The sequence below is a fragment of the Choloepus didactylus genome, chromosome 7, assembly GCF_015220235.1.
Source record: "Choloepus didactylus isolate mChoDid1 chromosome 7, mChoDid1.pri, whole genome shotgun sequence".
Taxonomy (NCBI): domain Eukaryota; kingdom Metazoa; phylum Chordata; class Mammalia; order Pilosa; family Megalonychidae; genus Choloepus; species Choloepus didactylus.
Genome location: NC_051313.1, coordinates 11,946,451 through 11,963,873, shown reverse-complemented (window position 1 = coordinate 11,963,873; position 17,423 = coordinate 11,946,451). Strand labels below are relative to the sequence as shown.

At 35.1% G+C, this 17,423-nt stretch overlaps 1 protein-coding gene across 15 annotated transcripts in view; it reads right to left on the bottom strand.

Moving 5' to 3' along the window:
• Positions 1-17,423, bottom strand: part of AHI1 (Abelson helper integration site 1) — a 259,799-nt gene that overhangs the window by 215,015 nt on the left and 27,361 nt on the right. For all 15 annotated transcript variants that reach the window (XR_005217783.1, XM_037842195.1, XM_037842193.1 and 12 more), the window contains 6 exons: positions 11,565-11,784; positions 10,430-10,622; positions 9,925-10,020; positions 6,297-6,482; positions 5,021-5,173; positions 1,843-1,975 (listed from right to left, as the gene is read on the bottom strand). Coding sequence is in view for 14 of the 15 variants with exons in the window: in XM_037842195.1 (XP_037698123.1) it covers positions 1,843-1,975; positions 5,021-5,173; positions 6,297-6,482; positions 9,925-10,020; positions 10,430-10,622; positions 11,565-11,784 (981 nt within the window). In the remaining variant the exon portion in view is untranslated. The remainder of the gene's footprint in view (positions 1-1,842; positions 1,976-5,020; positions 5,174-6,296; positions 6,483-9,924; positions 10,021-10,429; positions 10,623-11,564; positions 11,785-17,423) is intronic.

Here is a 17,423-nt window from a genome sequence, read left to right as displayed (position 1 = left end):
TAAACGTTTAGATTTATGGCCAATTGATTTTCAACACAGGTGTCAAGACAATTCAAGGAAGGAAAGAACAGTCTTTTCAGCAAATGGTGATATGACAACTGGATATCCATATGCAAAAGAATGAAATTGGGTTCCTATGTTACACCATATCCAAAATTAACTTAAAATGGGTCAAAGACCTAAAGGTAAGAGCTGAAACTATAAAATTCTTACGAAAAAACAGAAGTAAATCTTCATGACTTTAGATTAGGCAACAGTTTCTTAGAAATGACACCAAAAACACAAGACACAGAAAAAAAAAAATAAACTGGGCTTCATCAAAATTAAAAACTTTTGTGATTGAAAGGACACAATCAGGAAAGTGAAAATGGCAACCACTGAATTAAAGAAAATATTTGAAAATTATCTATTTGATAAAGGACTTATATCTGGAATATACAAAGAACTTATAACTGAACAATAAAAAGGCAACCAAAATAAAAAAGGGGCAAAGGTTTTGAATAGACTTTTCTCCAAAGAAGATATACAAATGACACATAAAAAGATACTCAACATTACTAGACATTTTTTAATGATTAGTAATTAAGAAAATATAAAAAACAATGATACACCATTTCCTACCCACTAGGCCAACACAGATTTGGGAGGGTAAATCTGCTATCTAAAAGGATAGCATCAAAGTGATTTACAGTGCAATTCTTTTTTAACATGAGCAATCAGGTAACACTAGTAACCTTACTGGACAGCCATCTAGAAAGTTTCATGAACTTATACCTTTTTCTTTTACGTTTTGAGATTTAAGCAGTAAGTATATCTAAATCTATACAGCATTTTGAACAAGTCTATTTTTTAACCATAAATTAACAAGTTTATCAAAGAAAATTTGGAAAACATTATTATAAAAGAGTGAAAATAATTTTTCTCCTGCTCAAAAGAAAGCAAACACTATTAACATTTTAGGGTATGTTTTCTAAGAATGCAGAGGTTTTTGGTGAATTTTTAAAATAGCATAGTTGTAATCAAACTACGCAAATAATTTTGTGTTCTTTTTAAGCCTTCATTACTTCATTAGGAGGACTATTTATTTAATAAATGCCAATTGAGCCAATTATAAGTTCCCACGGAAAGTCAGAAAGTGAATCAGCTAAGGAATAACCTGAGTGAAGCTACGGAAAGTTCCACAGGCTGGAGCACTCAAGGCAGCTGCCGTGAGAGCTGACTACTCCCGCTAAGGGGAGCAAGGAGGCCAGGAGAGTAGTTAAAGCTGTCAAATTTAGAAGACTATGCTAATACTCACTTTTGAAAACTTCTCTAAAGCTACAAAATAATTTTTCTTTTTAACATGGTTTCCTTTATCTTTTAAAAGCAAGTTAAGAAGGTAGGATTTGGCTTCTCTGCCGACTTCCCTATCATGAGAGTCTTCATCTTACTCTTGAGCAAATACATTAAAGTTCTAGTGCATAACTAATTTGGGATGTTTCATAATTCAAACTACCAATGATATCAACCGATCACATTGACCTAAAATTTCTCATGATACCTATTCATCCTACTTGTTTCTAAATTACTATATTTAAAGTAGAAATGCTTACAAAAAATGCCCCAGCGTGTTTTAGAAATAAATTTGCTGCCCTTCATGTGATCAATCTCATTCTACTTCAGGACAGGTTTTGTATAGAAAATGTAACATTATTATAAAAGAACTTAACTTGAAGAAATCTATTTTCTTTAGTTTCGTAATACTGGAAGATGGGCAAATTAAGTTTTCAATGAAATTCAAAAGCCAAAGAATGGCCTTCACATAGACTACAATCGGATTAAACAGATAGGATTACTACTCACAAATAACTGGATATCCATCCCGGCAGGCACAGGCTGCTGCTAATATCCTTCCATTGTGGGAGAAAGTAAGGCAAAAACATCCTCGTTCTCCTGCATTTAGTGAAAAGAGGTGCTTGTTTGGAATACGGCAAGCCTAGAAAACATATTTTTAAAATATAAATTAGGAAACATTAAAACACAAAGACTAGTTGTTAATTTCAATTACTGTAATGGCTTCTTTTTTTTTTTTTTTTTCTTAATTCCCCTTACTGTGATACAGGGGAAGAGAAAAGCAAGTAATTAGAATGATGAAAAACCACAGGACTTTACTTTCTAAACAGAGAATCCATAAAATTGTCTCCATAAAATTAAGTGCATTTGCACTTTCTGTCTAAATAGTATTTAGTTCACCTACAATACGAATAGAAAAATGGTTTCAATAGCTGATACACTCTAAATCTGGGCCTGCCAAGTCACATGTCACAACCTTCTTCCACAGCAGCAACTAATAAATCATTTTTGCTGAGGCCACAAACTTGTCTTAAGGCCCTAAATGCCCCATAGGACTTACAGTAAGCCCAGGATGAGTTTCCATACTCATTCTCTGCCTTTTCTCTCTTAAAACAACCTCCTTTGTGTCTGCCTTTCTAAACGTACTTTTCAAATTAAGCAATCATCCCTTACGGATTTCTCACGCATTTTATTAAAATTTCTCCATAACTTCCGTGTTTCCATTCTCTGTAACCAGTTGAAACTAAAGTTTTCTAGGTATTAACATTTATTGTGGAAAATATTACTTTTATTTGTCCTAATTCTACCTCTTCCAACTTTTAGTGAGCCTTAATGCTTGAATTTCTTATTCAAAAAGTTGATTTAAACATATGTTGGCCCTTTCTATATACCGTAAATGCTGCCCTAAAGACCTATGTCTTTCCATACATTCCTCCCAGCAACCCCGTGAGTACTCCTTATTAGCTAAAAATAGTTAATAAGGATTATTCAGAGAGTCCAGCCCAGCTTGATGGACCTAGTCAGAGACAGTCACAGTTCAAGGGCCTGCTTCCTAGATGGGGACCAGGTTTTTCACAAATAGGGTCAAGATTTAGCAGCACCTTAGGGGGCAGTGTTATGAGCAGACATTTATCATGTGCCCATAATGTAACAGATACCAAGCTATCTTTTTCTTTCATTCTCCAACCAGATGTATAGAAAAGGGAGAGAGGGATTAAAACAGGACAAAACTTGGAAGGAGAGTGAGGGGGTTTTAGAACCCCTGCAGGTGCTCCTGGACTAGAGACAGCGTTGAGGGAAGCTCTGCGCCCAGTCACCCAGGCAGTCATGGAAACCACTGCCATCTGCATTGTCTGCTCAGGGCCTGACACAGGGCCCTGCCCAGAACAGGCACCCAGTGAAAGCCTAACAAGGACAGCAAAGGCCCTCAACCTTGTCAGTCACTAAATCTTACTGGTTCTTACTTACAGCTCTTGCAGTTGTCTCTTATTCTCCATTTTCATTACCATTATTCCAAGGTTAGTCCCCATTGTCTCAAGGACTACAACTGCCATGTACTAAGTTTCCCCAATTCTGACGTCTCCTACGTCAGTACCACCTGGATGCCACTGCCAGCATTAATTTGTCCTAAAAGGTGACTGTTACCATGCTTCTCTCCTACTCAAAACCTTTCATTATTTCTCACTTCCCACCCAATCCAGTATTAGGCTACCAGTCGAGACAGCACAATCTATCATCACCATGGTGTCCCTTATACAAACTCTCATTCCAGCCAGTCAAGTTTTTGAGTGCTTGATGAATACTACAGCTCCCTTTCCATTCATTTATAACTCTACCTCCACCACGCTGATTCATCTGCTTACATCCACAAGTCACAAATGTTTTTGGTTTCCGGATGCTTTATGGTCATAAAAATTTTTGAGGACCCCAAAAAGCTTGTGTGTTTATATCTATTGATTACCTATGTGTTTATTATATCTATTGATATTTATCATATTAGAAAATAAAACAAGATATTTACGTTATCTAAAAATAACTACAACGCATTACATGTTAACATGTATAACATTATCATGAAAAATAACCATATACAATAGAATTTTTTTTTACTTTTGAGAATCTCCTTAAAATTTGATTTAATAAAGGACAGCTGGATTTTTGTAAGCGGTTCTGCATTCACTCTGTTGCAATATCACATTACTTGGATTCTGGGAAAATCCAGTATATACCTGTGAGGGAATAAGAGTGAAAAGGATAATAATATCTTAAAATCACTATGAAAACAGGTTGACTATGCAGATTCCGTGAAAGGGTCTCAGGGACTCCCAGGGGCCCTGTACCATGCTTTAAGAACTGCCGATCTATACAACTGTTTTTACACCTAGCTTGCCTCAAGCCTTCCCTGAAGCATACCTGAAAGTGATCACATTGTAACTGCTTTCTTATTTCCCCAATTAACATGCAAGACCCCGAGGGCATAGACTAAGAGTTATTCTCTCCATGTTATGATGATTGCAGTATTACAACTCTGATACAGAGATTTTAATATGTATAGGTAAAACTGACCTCAAAAAGAAAGCCAAATATGATGCAAAACACAGAAAGTAAAGCAGTTTAGGAAAATAATCATTCTTATTTATATATCAGACATTTGGACAAACTAAGATTTGGGGTAAAATGTATCTGGTAATAGCTCAGGTACATACAATGAATCACACTGTTCTTTATGGAAACAAGTAAGAAATTTAAAAATTATATTAGCAATTCTTCTGGCCAGTCCAACAAATGCTAACCAAGTAAGAAAACCTTAGTAAAAGCTTAACTGCGGCTCGGCCTGTGGTAGGATATGCATGTACATATCTCCATTAAAATGTGATTCAGGATGAAGCCTGGAACAGTAAACACTTTGATGAATCCATAAAGATTAGGAGTCACCTTTCTCACAGACATCAAAAATTTATTTTTTGATTGCCTTGGGCTCCAAATCAAGAATCTAATACAGTGGTTTTATGGAGATGATAGGCACTCTATTGTTCTTTGTCAAATGGAATCATGGGAAGTCTAAATTATGGTTAAAAACAAGGATAATCTGACAGTTTTATGCAGTAAGCTAGTTATCCTTGGAGCTGTCAGCTTTTAAAGAAAACCAGTAAATAACTAAATGAATCTGGTTTCTGAGACACCTCACCTGCCCAGGCAGTCGTTTCCACTTGACTACTTCCTTGGAATCTTCTAGTCCAGGTTCCGAGTCCACTGAACTTGCCTCACGGTGATGTTCATAATACACTGGCTGCCCTTTCTCCTCCTGCACAGCCACCACAGAACGGTAAGACGGCTTTACCTAAAGGGCATAGAAAACGAGGAAGCCCATACACTGTGTTATTCTCCTTTCTAGCATACATAGCTTTTAAAATATTGAAACAAATAAACAATATGGAAGCATTTGCCAAATGTAATCCAGAAAAATTTCAACTTTTATTTATATATTAGTCTAAAATAAAATACAAACTGTTGAAATGATAGTCCTATTTAAAAAAAAAAAGCCTTAAAAGTTCAGAGGTAAAAAAATAGGACTCCAGTGGTATACGAAATGGTTTTACTAATTCTGTCCCTTTGTTTCCACTTCTTCATCAATACCCGCCAAGAAGTTATGCTGAGGCTCTGACACATTATGGTACCTTTGGCTTTAAAATCATGACATTTAAAGTTTTTTTAAACCTTCTATTTCTTAACAATGGATTTAATTTAACTAAATTGAAATCAATGCAAATCAACAATATACAGCATCAACTATAAAATGTGCAACTCATCTGAAAGATTAATGTCTTATTTGCTAAGTTTCACTTCATCTTAGGACCAATTCTTTGCTAAGATCATTTACAATTTTAGTCTATGTAAAATAGCTTTAGAAATATTATTTACTGATTATCTGAATAATAATCTGTAAAATGTGCTTTTAAATCAGGGGTCTGCAAACCATGGTTGGTGGGCTAAATCTGGCCTGTTGCCTGTTTTTGTAAATAAATTTTTACAGGAACACTGCCATTGTCTACATATGTCTATGCAGCTACTTTCATGCTACAATGGCAAAGTTGAGTAGTTGTAGTAGAGACCATATAGCATAAATCCTAAAGCATTTACCATCTGCCCCTTTACAGAAAATGTTTGCCAACCCCTGCTTTGAATCATTCTTTTATCTTTAATTTTTTAAAACCAATATTACTACAAAAATTTTTCTTCTATAAAACATGTTTCCTAACAGTTGAAATCTGCAATTTAGTACTTAAAATTTTTTAAGTATCTTAAATATCAGCAATTACAGGCTTAACTGTAATCTCTAAGGTATTCTAGAAGTCTATTAAAATCATTCTAGAGACCTCATCTTTTTGGAAATGGAAAATATATTATGACCCCATTTAAAGTCACCAACAGAGGATATACATTTATCTGTGCTATTAACTTACACATTCTGGGACTTTCAATCCTCTTACAGTTACATACAATGTTGATGGATAACGATTTCTTGGACATTTTGACCACCACTCAAAAACCTCAACAACATTTAACTGGGATCGAGGCTTGGTAGGTGGGCAATACAGCTGCAAGCGAAGTTTTGAATTGATGTTTACATTTCCATTGGCTCCTAGAAGCTTAAAATAAGAATTCAAATAAAATGTTATCTTCACAGAAAATAAACACATCCAATGAAGTATTAGTGTATTGTCAGAAGCTTATTTCAAAACAGTTAATATAGCAGGCTGAAATTCCCTAGATCTAATAAAGCAAAGGAAAACAAAACTGACATGGTTGGTTGGGCACAGTCTCAGAGCATTTTTGACAAAAGACAACCCAAACGACTTTTTAAATATTTTCCCAGTAGCTCTCTTTTCATCCGCACAACTTCAGAGTTGGTAAGGTATTCACATTACTGTACCAGGTTTTCCTTTGGCAAAGTGTGATCAACACACATTTATTCATTTGAAATAGTAATGATACAGATTAAAATACATATTAAGCTCAGAAACAAATAATCCCTTCATTTAGTACCACAACTTTAATGGTAAATTTTTCATTATGATTTATAATTTTTAAAAAGTAAAAGTCATTTTCAAAGAGTGATTAGGATAATTAAACTCATTCATGCCATTCACTACATTTTTTAAAATAATGTTTAGTCTACTCTTTTACCAAGAGCTATTTAAAAAAAACTATTAAACAAAAAGATGTTTGCTTAAAATAAATACATGGAGAAAAATAAAACCTCCCTAACTCAAAATAGTCCTTTTCACTAGACTGAGACTTTAGGCATGAACTGTACCTATCTTTTTTATCTTCGTGTCCTCTACAAATTAGTAAGAGAGACACCTGGGAGTAACACTATGGAGGAAACCACAAAAATGATAAAAGGAAAGTCAGGAAATGATGGTGACAAGAAAGCCAGGTTAACAGCATTTCAAGGGAACGATAGGGTAAATGCAGATAGGTCTAATAAAAAAGAAATGAAAAATGTTCAATAAATTTGGCAAACAAAAGTTATTAGTAATTTGGTTGGAGAAGTTTTAGTAGCAGAGGCAAAATCTAGACTGCAGTATGTTCAGGAATGATATATCAATAAGGAAATGCAGAAAGCAAGTATATTTCCTACTCCCCCAGGGAAGGATGTAAGGTCAATGGAGATTTTATGTTGAGGCGGTGGCACTGTGATCAAAGCCAAATGATATCAGAGATGTGAAGAACAGACTCAAATTGAGTAATAGAGATGTTCAGTCTTTAAATATTAAGCATTCTAAACTCCCTTTATAAACCCTACTACCTCTGCCCAATGATACACTTCTGGCTAAAGGGATTTTAAGGCAACATCCCCTAAATTATATTTTCCATAAGTTGTTTTAATAATCAACCAGGCAATTGAGTTTACACTAGTATGTTGCTTAGCATGACTAAACAACTAAGATCCAGCCAAAACCCTGTCGTTATGGTTATAAATTATATACTGTAGAGCTGAAATAAATAAGGTTTATTCTTTCATACTTTAAGAGTAACAAATATGTTCTAAAAGAATTGAAAGTGGCTCAGAACCTAAGGCACAACTGAGAATCAGTTCTCGTTTATATCTGAGCAAGGGCCCCTTGGGGTTCATCAACACTGCTTAAAAAACTTTACAATTATCCAAGCTACCTCTGGAACCAATGATTTAGGTATTAAGACATTTAAGTTTTAATTCGATTCATGTCAATTTCTCAAAAACAGTATTATCATAGTCACTGTTTTATCTATTATTAATTCTCTCAATAGATATTTACTGAGTGCTTTCTGTGTGCCATTAATAGGCTGGAAGTTGTTCATATTATGAAATAGAGAATTTCAAGCGAGGGCTGCATTAAAATTGCAAAGAGATCAAGTAAAATAAGGACTAAAAAGTGTTCAAAAATTTGCCAAAAAGGAGGCCCCAGTGTCTTTAAAAAGTTTACAGTCTACTGAAGGGATACATGAGCGTTACAACAGGGAAAGCACACAGGGGACATCTTACCCTTTATGGGTGTGGAGGTAGGGTTAGGGAAACTTCTCAACTGTTATTTCTATCAATGTCATAAGATCGATAAACAGATAAAATGCTACATGGTATTTAGAGGTATTTAGAGGTAAAAGTGCACTGAGGTTAGTAAGGTTTCCTAAGTGCATTTATTGCAAACAATGAAGATCTGCACAAACCTTAACATAAAAGGAATGGAAGCAGTTTCCCATAAGACCACAAGATGGCAATGTTTACTACGTGAAAGTGAATGTTTTGGGATTTTTTAGTGTTTTTTTTTGCTCTAACTCAGTATAAACAAGTTTTAAAAAGGCACAGCTGACTACAGAGGGTTTTTTTTTTTTAGGTGGCACACTGGACCAGGTGACCCCTAAGGCCACTTCCAGCACCCCATCCGAAGTCTCTCTCTAAATTGTCACCATGGGTTGAGTGCCTTAACGGCGTTTTCCCAGCATCTCACTCCATAGCACATAATCATGCAGGTGGATTTCTTCACATGAAGACTGAACTGGAGGGCAGGGACAATCTCTATTCTATCTTTGAATGCCCTGTATTTTGCAGCATGCCTAGCATATCATACACACTTAATAAATATTTGTTGAATGGATGGATACACCAATGTAAAAGTTTTACAAGGTGGTACGAAAATTGGCTAATTACTCAAGACTTCTTATAATTCAAATTTATGTTTGAAGTCATAAATAAATGCTACCAGAGGAAAGGGATAACTATAAAATTAAAATTTCTTTTGTTTAAACATTAGTTTAAACATCTTTCAAATCTATCCATGTTTTGCATCTCTGCTCTAACATCCTAGTTAAGACAGCATCATTTTGTGCCTAAACTATTGCAATAATTTCCTAATTTCATCTTCCTGTATCTACTTTGCTTCCTCTCTAACCCATTCTCCACACAGCAATCTTTACGAAATATCAATCGGGTTATTTTATGCGTTTGTTTAAAATCTACTGCAGCTTCCCATTGCTCTTTGAACTCCGTAACGGCCTTCTTTGTCATGACGGCCTAGAAGGCACTGCACAATCACACTCCTGCCTCGGCAACCCCTTCATGCACCACTCTCCCCCTTGGTCCCTGGACTCCAACCACAGCAACCCTGCTTGGCTCTCTGAAGACACCTTGCCCGAGGTCTCTGCATATATAGGACCCTGTACCTAGGACTATCTCATCCCCACTGCCACCAACTAGCTGATGCTCAGGTTCAGTGTTTCTTTTTAGGATAACCTTCCCTGACCTGCAGAACCTTCTGTTTTTATCATCCACCCCATGCTTTCTTCACAGAATTTATAAAAATCACAATTAAATGGTATCTTGTGTAATCAATCGTTTTATGCTTGTTTTACTTGCTAGAACAGTCCATGAGGTAGAGGAATTTTGTCTTCTTTGTTCACTGACTGGAGTGGTGGCTGGCTCATAACTCTTCACAACTGCACTCTCACCTTAGAATAGTCTCCTTAAATGAAACCAAACTGACTAGGCAAAAAGTAGCCAATCAGATTTGAAGATCATTTTCAAATCGTTTCAACTGATAAAAAACATACCTTGAGAAATGCCCAGGCAATTTTTCGAAAGCAGCATTCTTGGTTTTGAACCTCAGAGTTATTCCTAATTTCATCCATGCTTAAGAAATCAAGAATCTGCAAACAAAATAAAAACTTTATCTGTGTATTCTTATCTTTTTTTCTCAAGGTCGATTACAAATGCTGAGGAGATGTGATGGAGTCAGATGAGCTTGTACGTTATGTCCTTTTTGAGTTTTCTACTTAGGGTCATCACTTGAGTGAACAGTTGAAGATCATGGTCTTGTTGGAAAAATTAACTGGTGTAGAGCACGTTAAATGGCTAACTACCAGCTCCAGTAAATGCTCTAATGTGCTAAAACTATGGCAAACCAGGGCCTCTCACTCTTTCCCCATAGTATGTTCAAACATGAAATTCTAGGGACTTTATTGCATTACGGAACTATTAAAAATAGCAACTCAGATTTTTGCTATTAATTATATTCTTAATTAAAATTCATCTTAAATTAATCTGTTTGGTACATACCTCAAAGAACAAGATGACTTTAGGGCTCTCATCAAAATCTTGGATCAAATAGGGAAATTTTTCATTAAATATAATTTGTTCTTCCCACTCTGGAAGTCTTGATTTTAACTGTTTAAAATCATATGGCTGGGTCATAATTGGAAGAATATAATCCACATTCTCTTTTTCATAGCAAGATGAAACAGGCTGCTGGCTGTTCAAAAAAATAAAAAAAAATATAGAGCGTAAAAGGTAAGGCAATCAGAAATAATTAATAACCATAATGATACAAAATGAAAAAAATTATTTGCATTGTTCATCTAGAGAATTATAAATTTTATAAGTTAAAAACAGTAGTACCTTACTATCATCTTACATTCATATACCATCAGTTAGTTTCACAGTAATTATTACAGAAAAAAAAAGTAATGGGTATTGATTACACCTTTGGGCATACAGGGCTGGAATAAAGAAACTTCTTCAGAATCTAAAATGATTTTGCATAAAATATTACAGAAGATTTAAATAAGTAAATGAGCACAAAAGAATTGTAAACTCTTTTGAAGTGAGTCATATTTTCTCTGACATAAGAGAATGGAGTGAGTGCTCCTTTTAAATGATCTTCACATTTTACCCCCTATTATCTTTCCAAGCAAATAATTTTTTGAAGCCCCCATTACAGTATAGTCATTTATTTTACTGTACTTTTTATTTTGGGCCTTCAAGCATGTATTAGCTATAGAGGTAACATTAAAGGAAAAAATTCAAGATTCATTTATCTCACCTGGGACCCAGGTAATATTTTAATTTCAGAAGTAAAATATGAGGTAAGACAACTAAAGGATATACAACATGACATAAGATGTTTACAATTTAAGTTAGATAGCATAAAGTAAACATTAAATCTGGGAGAAGCTCTTTCAAACCATCTCCACTTACAATGAATAACTGAATTAACAGATACTCTCTATTCTTCTACATATAAAATATACTGACCAGTGTCAACGGTATGAAGAAACCTACAACTAGCAGGCTACTCTAGAACAAATCCACAACTCTATTCCCAATGACTTATAACTATCAATGGCAGAAAAGAGGACGTCTAATGTAGACAATTTCAATTTCAAGGGTCGGCTGTGCAATTAAAAAAAATTACCAATTAGCTTTCTTGACATATTGACCGGTAATCTCATCAATCACATGAATTTTTACCATCGGGTGAGATATCATAAAATCTGACTTTAGTCGATCAGTTCGATGAATGAAAACTCCCAGGACAAGGTCATCATCAAGCAAACATTTGGGATAAAGTGGACTATCTTGACTTGTTACTTCATGAACACCATCACCATCAGTGTCTCTATTATCATCTGAAACTATACGCATGGAAGAAAATCAAAGTTATTATCAATTGCTTCCATAGTAGAATTTATATATAATCTAATCTTTATGATCCATAATTATTTGACTTTGCTAACAAAGGAACTTCAAGGGAAAAGAAAGGAAAAATCCAGGCAGCAGGAAACTATACACTTAGAATAAAATACCACATTTACTAACGCATTAAAATGGGGTGAAGAATCTTTCTTGTCTTCCTAGTGAAGCAAAACATAAGGAAAATGAGAGCTACAGACAAAAAAGTAATTTTATCTAGATATTTTCTAAGAGGAATATATGTCACTCAATTCCTGTATAACTTGAACTTTTGCTTCTCGGTAGGATGTAGTAGAATGTAGCAGGTCAATGCTCCTGACAACAACTAACAGAAAATACCAAATACATTACAAAAACCTTATTTTAAAAGGCACCAGAAAAGTATGGAAACAATAGGGACAAGATGGACATAAATTCCAGAGAGGGAGAACCATTCAGACGTATGTCGATGGACTGGCAGACATTTTTGTCTCTGGGAACATGTGCTGATTCATGGTGTGGGCTGAGGATCAACATGTGGCCCAGGCAGAAAGTTTGTCCAGGCTGGGAGAAAGAGAAACCAGCAAAAGTTTTGCACAGGGTTGGAGTGATAAAACCAGAAACTTCAGGAGCCTCAAACATGTGGACAACTTTCCTCACAAGACTGAATTCTGAGGCTGTGTGAGAGACTAAGGAGGCAGTGTAACCTCCCAGTCTTGTGGTGCTTAGGAAACCATGACCTACCATGGAAGGGCCCTGAAACAAAAAAGGTGAGGGTGAACACCCTAGAGGGCATGGCCAATTTACCCTGAGTACCTACAGCCACTTTTCACCTGGGGGCACTTACCAAATCTGGACGTATCTAGTGTTTGAGAATCAAGGAGCGGCCCCTGGTGGAAGGCTACTACTAGGGGACGGAGAAATCAGCAGAGATCTTGGTGTTCACGTGGGGCTGGAGTGACAAAATTGGAGACTGGAGAAGCTTCAAACACATGGCCAGTCTCCCCCTCCAGACATGTGCCAAATTTTGAAGTTGCATGGGGAAGAGGTTAAAGGGCTAATCTCAAAACCTCAGAAGGGCAAAACTGAATCTCGCATAATCTTTTAGGGCTGAGGAGACAAATACTTGTCAGGTTCTTAAATGAAAGACCTAGAAGGCCACTTCCTAGAAACAGAGTGAATCAGAGACAGAGTCTTAACCAAAACTACAACCTAGCCCTAACCCAGTTCAATTATTGATTGGTTGAGCTCTGTCTAGTAGAAATCATCTAGAGCCTCTAAAATTCTACCCAATGATCAGTATACAACAAAAAGTTACGCGATATGAAAAGAGGCAAGACAGTATGATCAATTATCAAGAAAAAAAACAGACCATAGAAGCAGACCCACAGATGATCCAGACTGGAGATAGCAAAGAACTGCAAAATAACTATGATTAACAGCCTCAAGAAAATAAAGGGAAAGATTTAGAAATAAGAGATAGATGTTCTACAGAGAATTGGAATCCATAAAAAAAAAAAAAAAAAAAAAAAAAAAAAGACATTCTAGAATGGAAAAAATGCAATATAGGAAATTGAGAACTCAGGAGATGTGTCTGATAGCATACTAGACACAAAGGAAGAAAGAACTCAAAAGGACTGATGTATGTGTCATTCTAATCTAGAAAAAAAAGAACGGTAACAGAGCCATATTCAAAGAAATAATGGCCAAGAATTTTCCATTACTGCTAAGTAGCAGGATCAATTCCAGCAAAACCTTATTTAGGCATATCACGATAAAACACTGAAACAAAGACAAAGGGAAAATCTAAAGAACAGCTGGGGGCAGGGTAGAAGGGATGCCAATAAAACTGCAGCTGGGAAGAGAAATGATGGAAGCCAGATGATGTTCTATGATTTATTCAAAATACTAAAATAAAATAACTTCTGTGACAGTTCGAATGTATTATGTCCCCCAAAACACCATTATCTTTGATGCAATCTTGTGTGGGCAGACATATTAGTGTTGATTAGATTGTAATTCTTTGATTGTTTTCATGGAGATGCAACCCACCCAACTGTAACTGATATCTCTGATTAGATAATTTCCATGGAGGTGTGACCATGTCCATTCAGCATGGGCCTTGATTAGTTTACTAGAGCACTGTATAAGCTCAGACAGAAGGGGCAAGCTTGCTACAGCCAAGAGGGACACTTTGAAGAATGCACAGGAACTGAGAGAGGAGCTGCCGCTTACAGAACAACATTTTGGAGACAGCCTTTGAAACAAGACTTTTGCTTTGGATAAACTAAGAGAGGACAAACACCCCAAGAGCAACTGAGAGTGACATTTTGAAGAAGAGCTGCAGCTAAGAGAGAACAAAATGCCCCAAGAGCGACATTTTGGAGAACGCCATTTTGAAATGTAACTGGGAGCAAGTGGACGCCAGCCACGAGCCTTCCAAGTTAAAAGAGGTTTTCTGGACACCAATGGCCATCCTTCATTGAAGGTACCCCCTTACCTTGGATACTTTATGGCTTTAAGATTGGAACTTTGTAATCGAATAAAGCCCCTTTATAAAAGCGAATCCATTTCTGGTATTTTGCATAATGGGCAGCATTAGCAAACCGGAACAACTTCCAATCTAAAAATCTATAACAAGCATGTATCCTTTAAAAAGGAAGGCAAAATAAAGGCATTTTTATGACAATAAAATCAGAGGGAATTAGCCCTAGCAGGCCTACGCTAAGAGAAATACTAAAGGAATTCTTCAAGCAAATTAAAAATGGAAAGATGGAAATTCATTAAGGAAAAGGTAAATTTTGTCGTGAATATAAACTAAAATCAACTATAGATAATGGCAATTATGGTCACTGAAATACCTGTGAAGTTTAAAATATATGTAGAACTGAACTACATGGCAAGACTCAATAAGGCAGGACAGGGATCAATGAGTTAACTAGTCTAATGTTCTAGCAGTGCTAGGGAAGTGTATCTTATTGAGCAAGTTAATTTGCATTAAGACTATAATAAGTCAAGAGTAAATCTGATGCTAAGATAACTACTGAAAAAATAGTAAAAAAAAAGTATAGTTAATAAGTTAATAGAGGGAAAAATGCAATGAAGAAAATACTTAAACAAATCAGAAGACAGAAAGAGAAAGGAACATAAAAAACAGATGGACCAGACAGAAAAAAAATAGCATGATGGGAAATATAAGGATACAGTAAAACTGCAAGCAAAAGGTGGAAAAAATGTACTCTGCAAACTCAAACCACAATTCTTTTAAGCTAAAAGAATTATTAGAGATTAAGAAGGACATGCACAATGATAAAAAGAAAATCTAACAAAAACATATAACAATCCTAAATATGCAAATATCCAATAACAGAGCTTCAAAACATATAAAAGGAAAAAACGACAGACATAAAAAGAAAAATTGACAAATCCAAAAATCACAGTGGGAAATTTTAATATATCTCTCAATAGCTGACAGAAGCAGCAGACCAAAAAAATCAGTAAGATGAGCCAAACATAACTAATAAACTTGACCTAATTGACATACATAGGACACTGGGTGTGACATCAGATTTCACATTCTTTTCAAGTACACATGGAACATATACCAAAACTGACTGTAAACTGGCCAGAAAGAAAACCTTGATAAACGGAAAATAGTTAAATCATTTATAATATATTCTCTGACAACAATGGAAGAGAGAAACCAATAACAAAAAGATAACTAGAAAATCTACTGCCTGGAAACTAAACAATGCACTTCTAAATAAGGCATGAGTCAAAGGAGAAATATAAATTAATTTAAATTTAAATTGAATAATAATGAACATACAACATATCAAAATTTGTGGGATGCAGCTAAAGCAGTGTTTAGACAGATTTTTAAATTCTTAAATGCAAATAACAAAGAAAGACTGAAAAATAAATAAGTTTCCATTCATCAAGCTAGGGGGAAAAACAGCAAATCAAACCCAAAGAAAGTAGAAAGAAAGAAAGAAAACAGATACGAAGAGGAATCACTAAATAGTACACAAAAATCCAATAAAGAAAAATCAATGTCAAAAGTTGGTTCTTCAAAGAGATTCATAAATTGAAAATCTCCTGAAACTGATCAAGATATTGAGAGAGAATAAATTACCAGTGTCTGGAATTTTAAAAGGGAGACATCCCTTAAAATGCTATAGACATACAATATTTGAATATCTGGATGAAGTGGATAAACTCCTCAAAAAACATAATCTGTCAGAGCTAAAAGAAGAAAGAGAAAATGTGAAGAGTCTGATATTTATTAAAGTAACTAAAGCTGATTTAAAATTCTTCCCACAAAGAAAACATGAGCCCAAAATGCTTCATCATTAAATTCTTCCAAACATAAAAGGAAGAAAAAACACCAAACTACACAATTGCCTATACAAAGAACTGAAAAAGATGGAACATTTCCCAACTCTTTTTGTGAGACCACCTTGCTATCAAAACTCTGGGTATTTGAAAAGAGTTAAAATACAAACCAGTCTCTCTCATGACCATAGACACAAAAATCCCACACAATGTATCAGTAAATCAAATCCAGTAATAGAGAAAGAAGACAATACGTCACAACCAGGGGTCTTCCCACCCCTACAAAACACAAGAATGGTTTAATATTATAAAACCAATGTAATTAACACATTTATTTAAAAAAAAAAAAAAAGAATGAAATTTTATCTGATGGCTTTGATAGATGCAGAAGATGCAACTGACAAAATTCAATATCCAGTCATGATAAAACCTCTTAGCAAACTAGGAACAGAAGGTAACTGCCTTAATCTGATAATAGGTATGGGGGGACGGGGGTAGAAAAATAAACCCTGCAGCAAACATTACATTCAGTGGTGAAAAAACAGAAGCTTTCCCCAAAGACTGGTAAGAAGGCACAGATACCCTTTATTACCACTTCTATTCAACACTGTAATGGAAGTCCTGGTCGGTGAAACAAGGCAAGAAAATGTAATAAAAAGCAGAAGGACTGAAAAAGGAGAAATAAACTATCATTATCACAAATGATATATTTGTGTATGCAGAAAATTCAAAACAATTGATGGATAAATTGTTAGAAGTAATAAGTGAGTTCAGCAAGATCAATGGATACAAGGTTAAGAAATTTAAAAATCAATTATATTTCCACATATATTTACCAGCAATAAACAGAAAACAAAATTTTTAAAAACAATGTAATTTACAATAGCATTAAGAAACATTAAATACCTAGGAATAAATGTAAGGAAAAACTCTATTCTGAAATTTACGAAGTACCAAGAAAATTGAAGACCTAAATAAATGGAGTACACCAATTTCATGGCTGCAAGAATCGATACTGTGTAAAGGTGTCAACTCTATTCAGAGAGTTGTTAAATTGTGAATCTCTTTAGTTGCAAAGCAATCTGGATCAAAATCATAGCTGGAACAGAGGGCAGGGGGAGAAATGAGAAACTGCGTCTACAATTTATACGAAAACACAAAGGGTAACAGAAGAGCCAGGCAATCTTGAGGAAGAAGGAAGAAGCTGGAGTACTTGCATTAGTAAATATCAAGACCTATTATACAGCTTTGGTGGTGTTCTAAACTG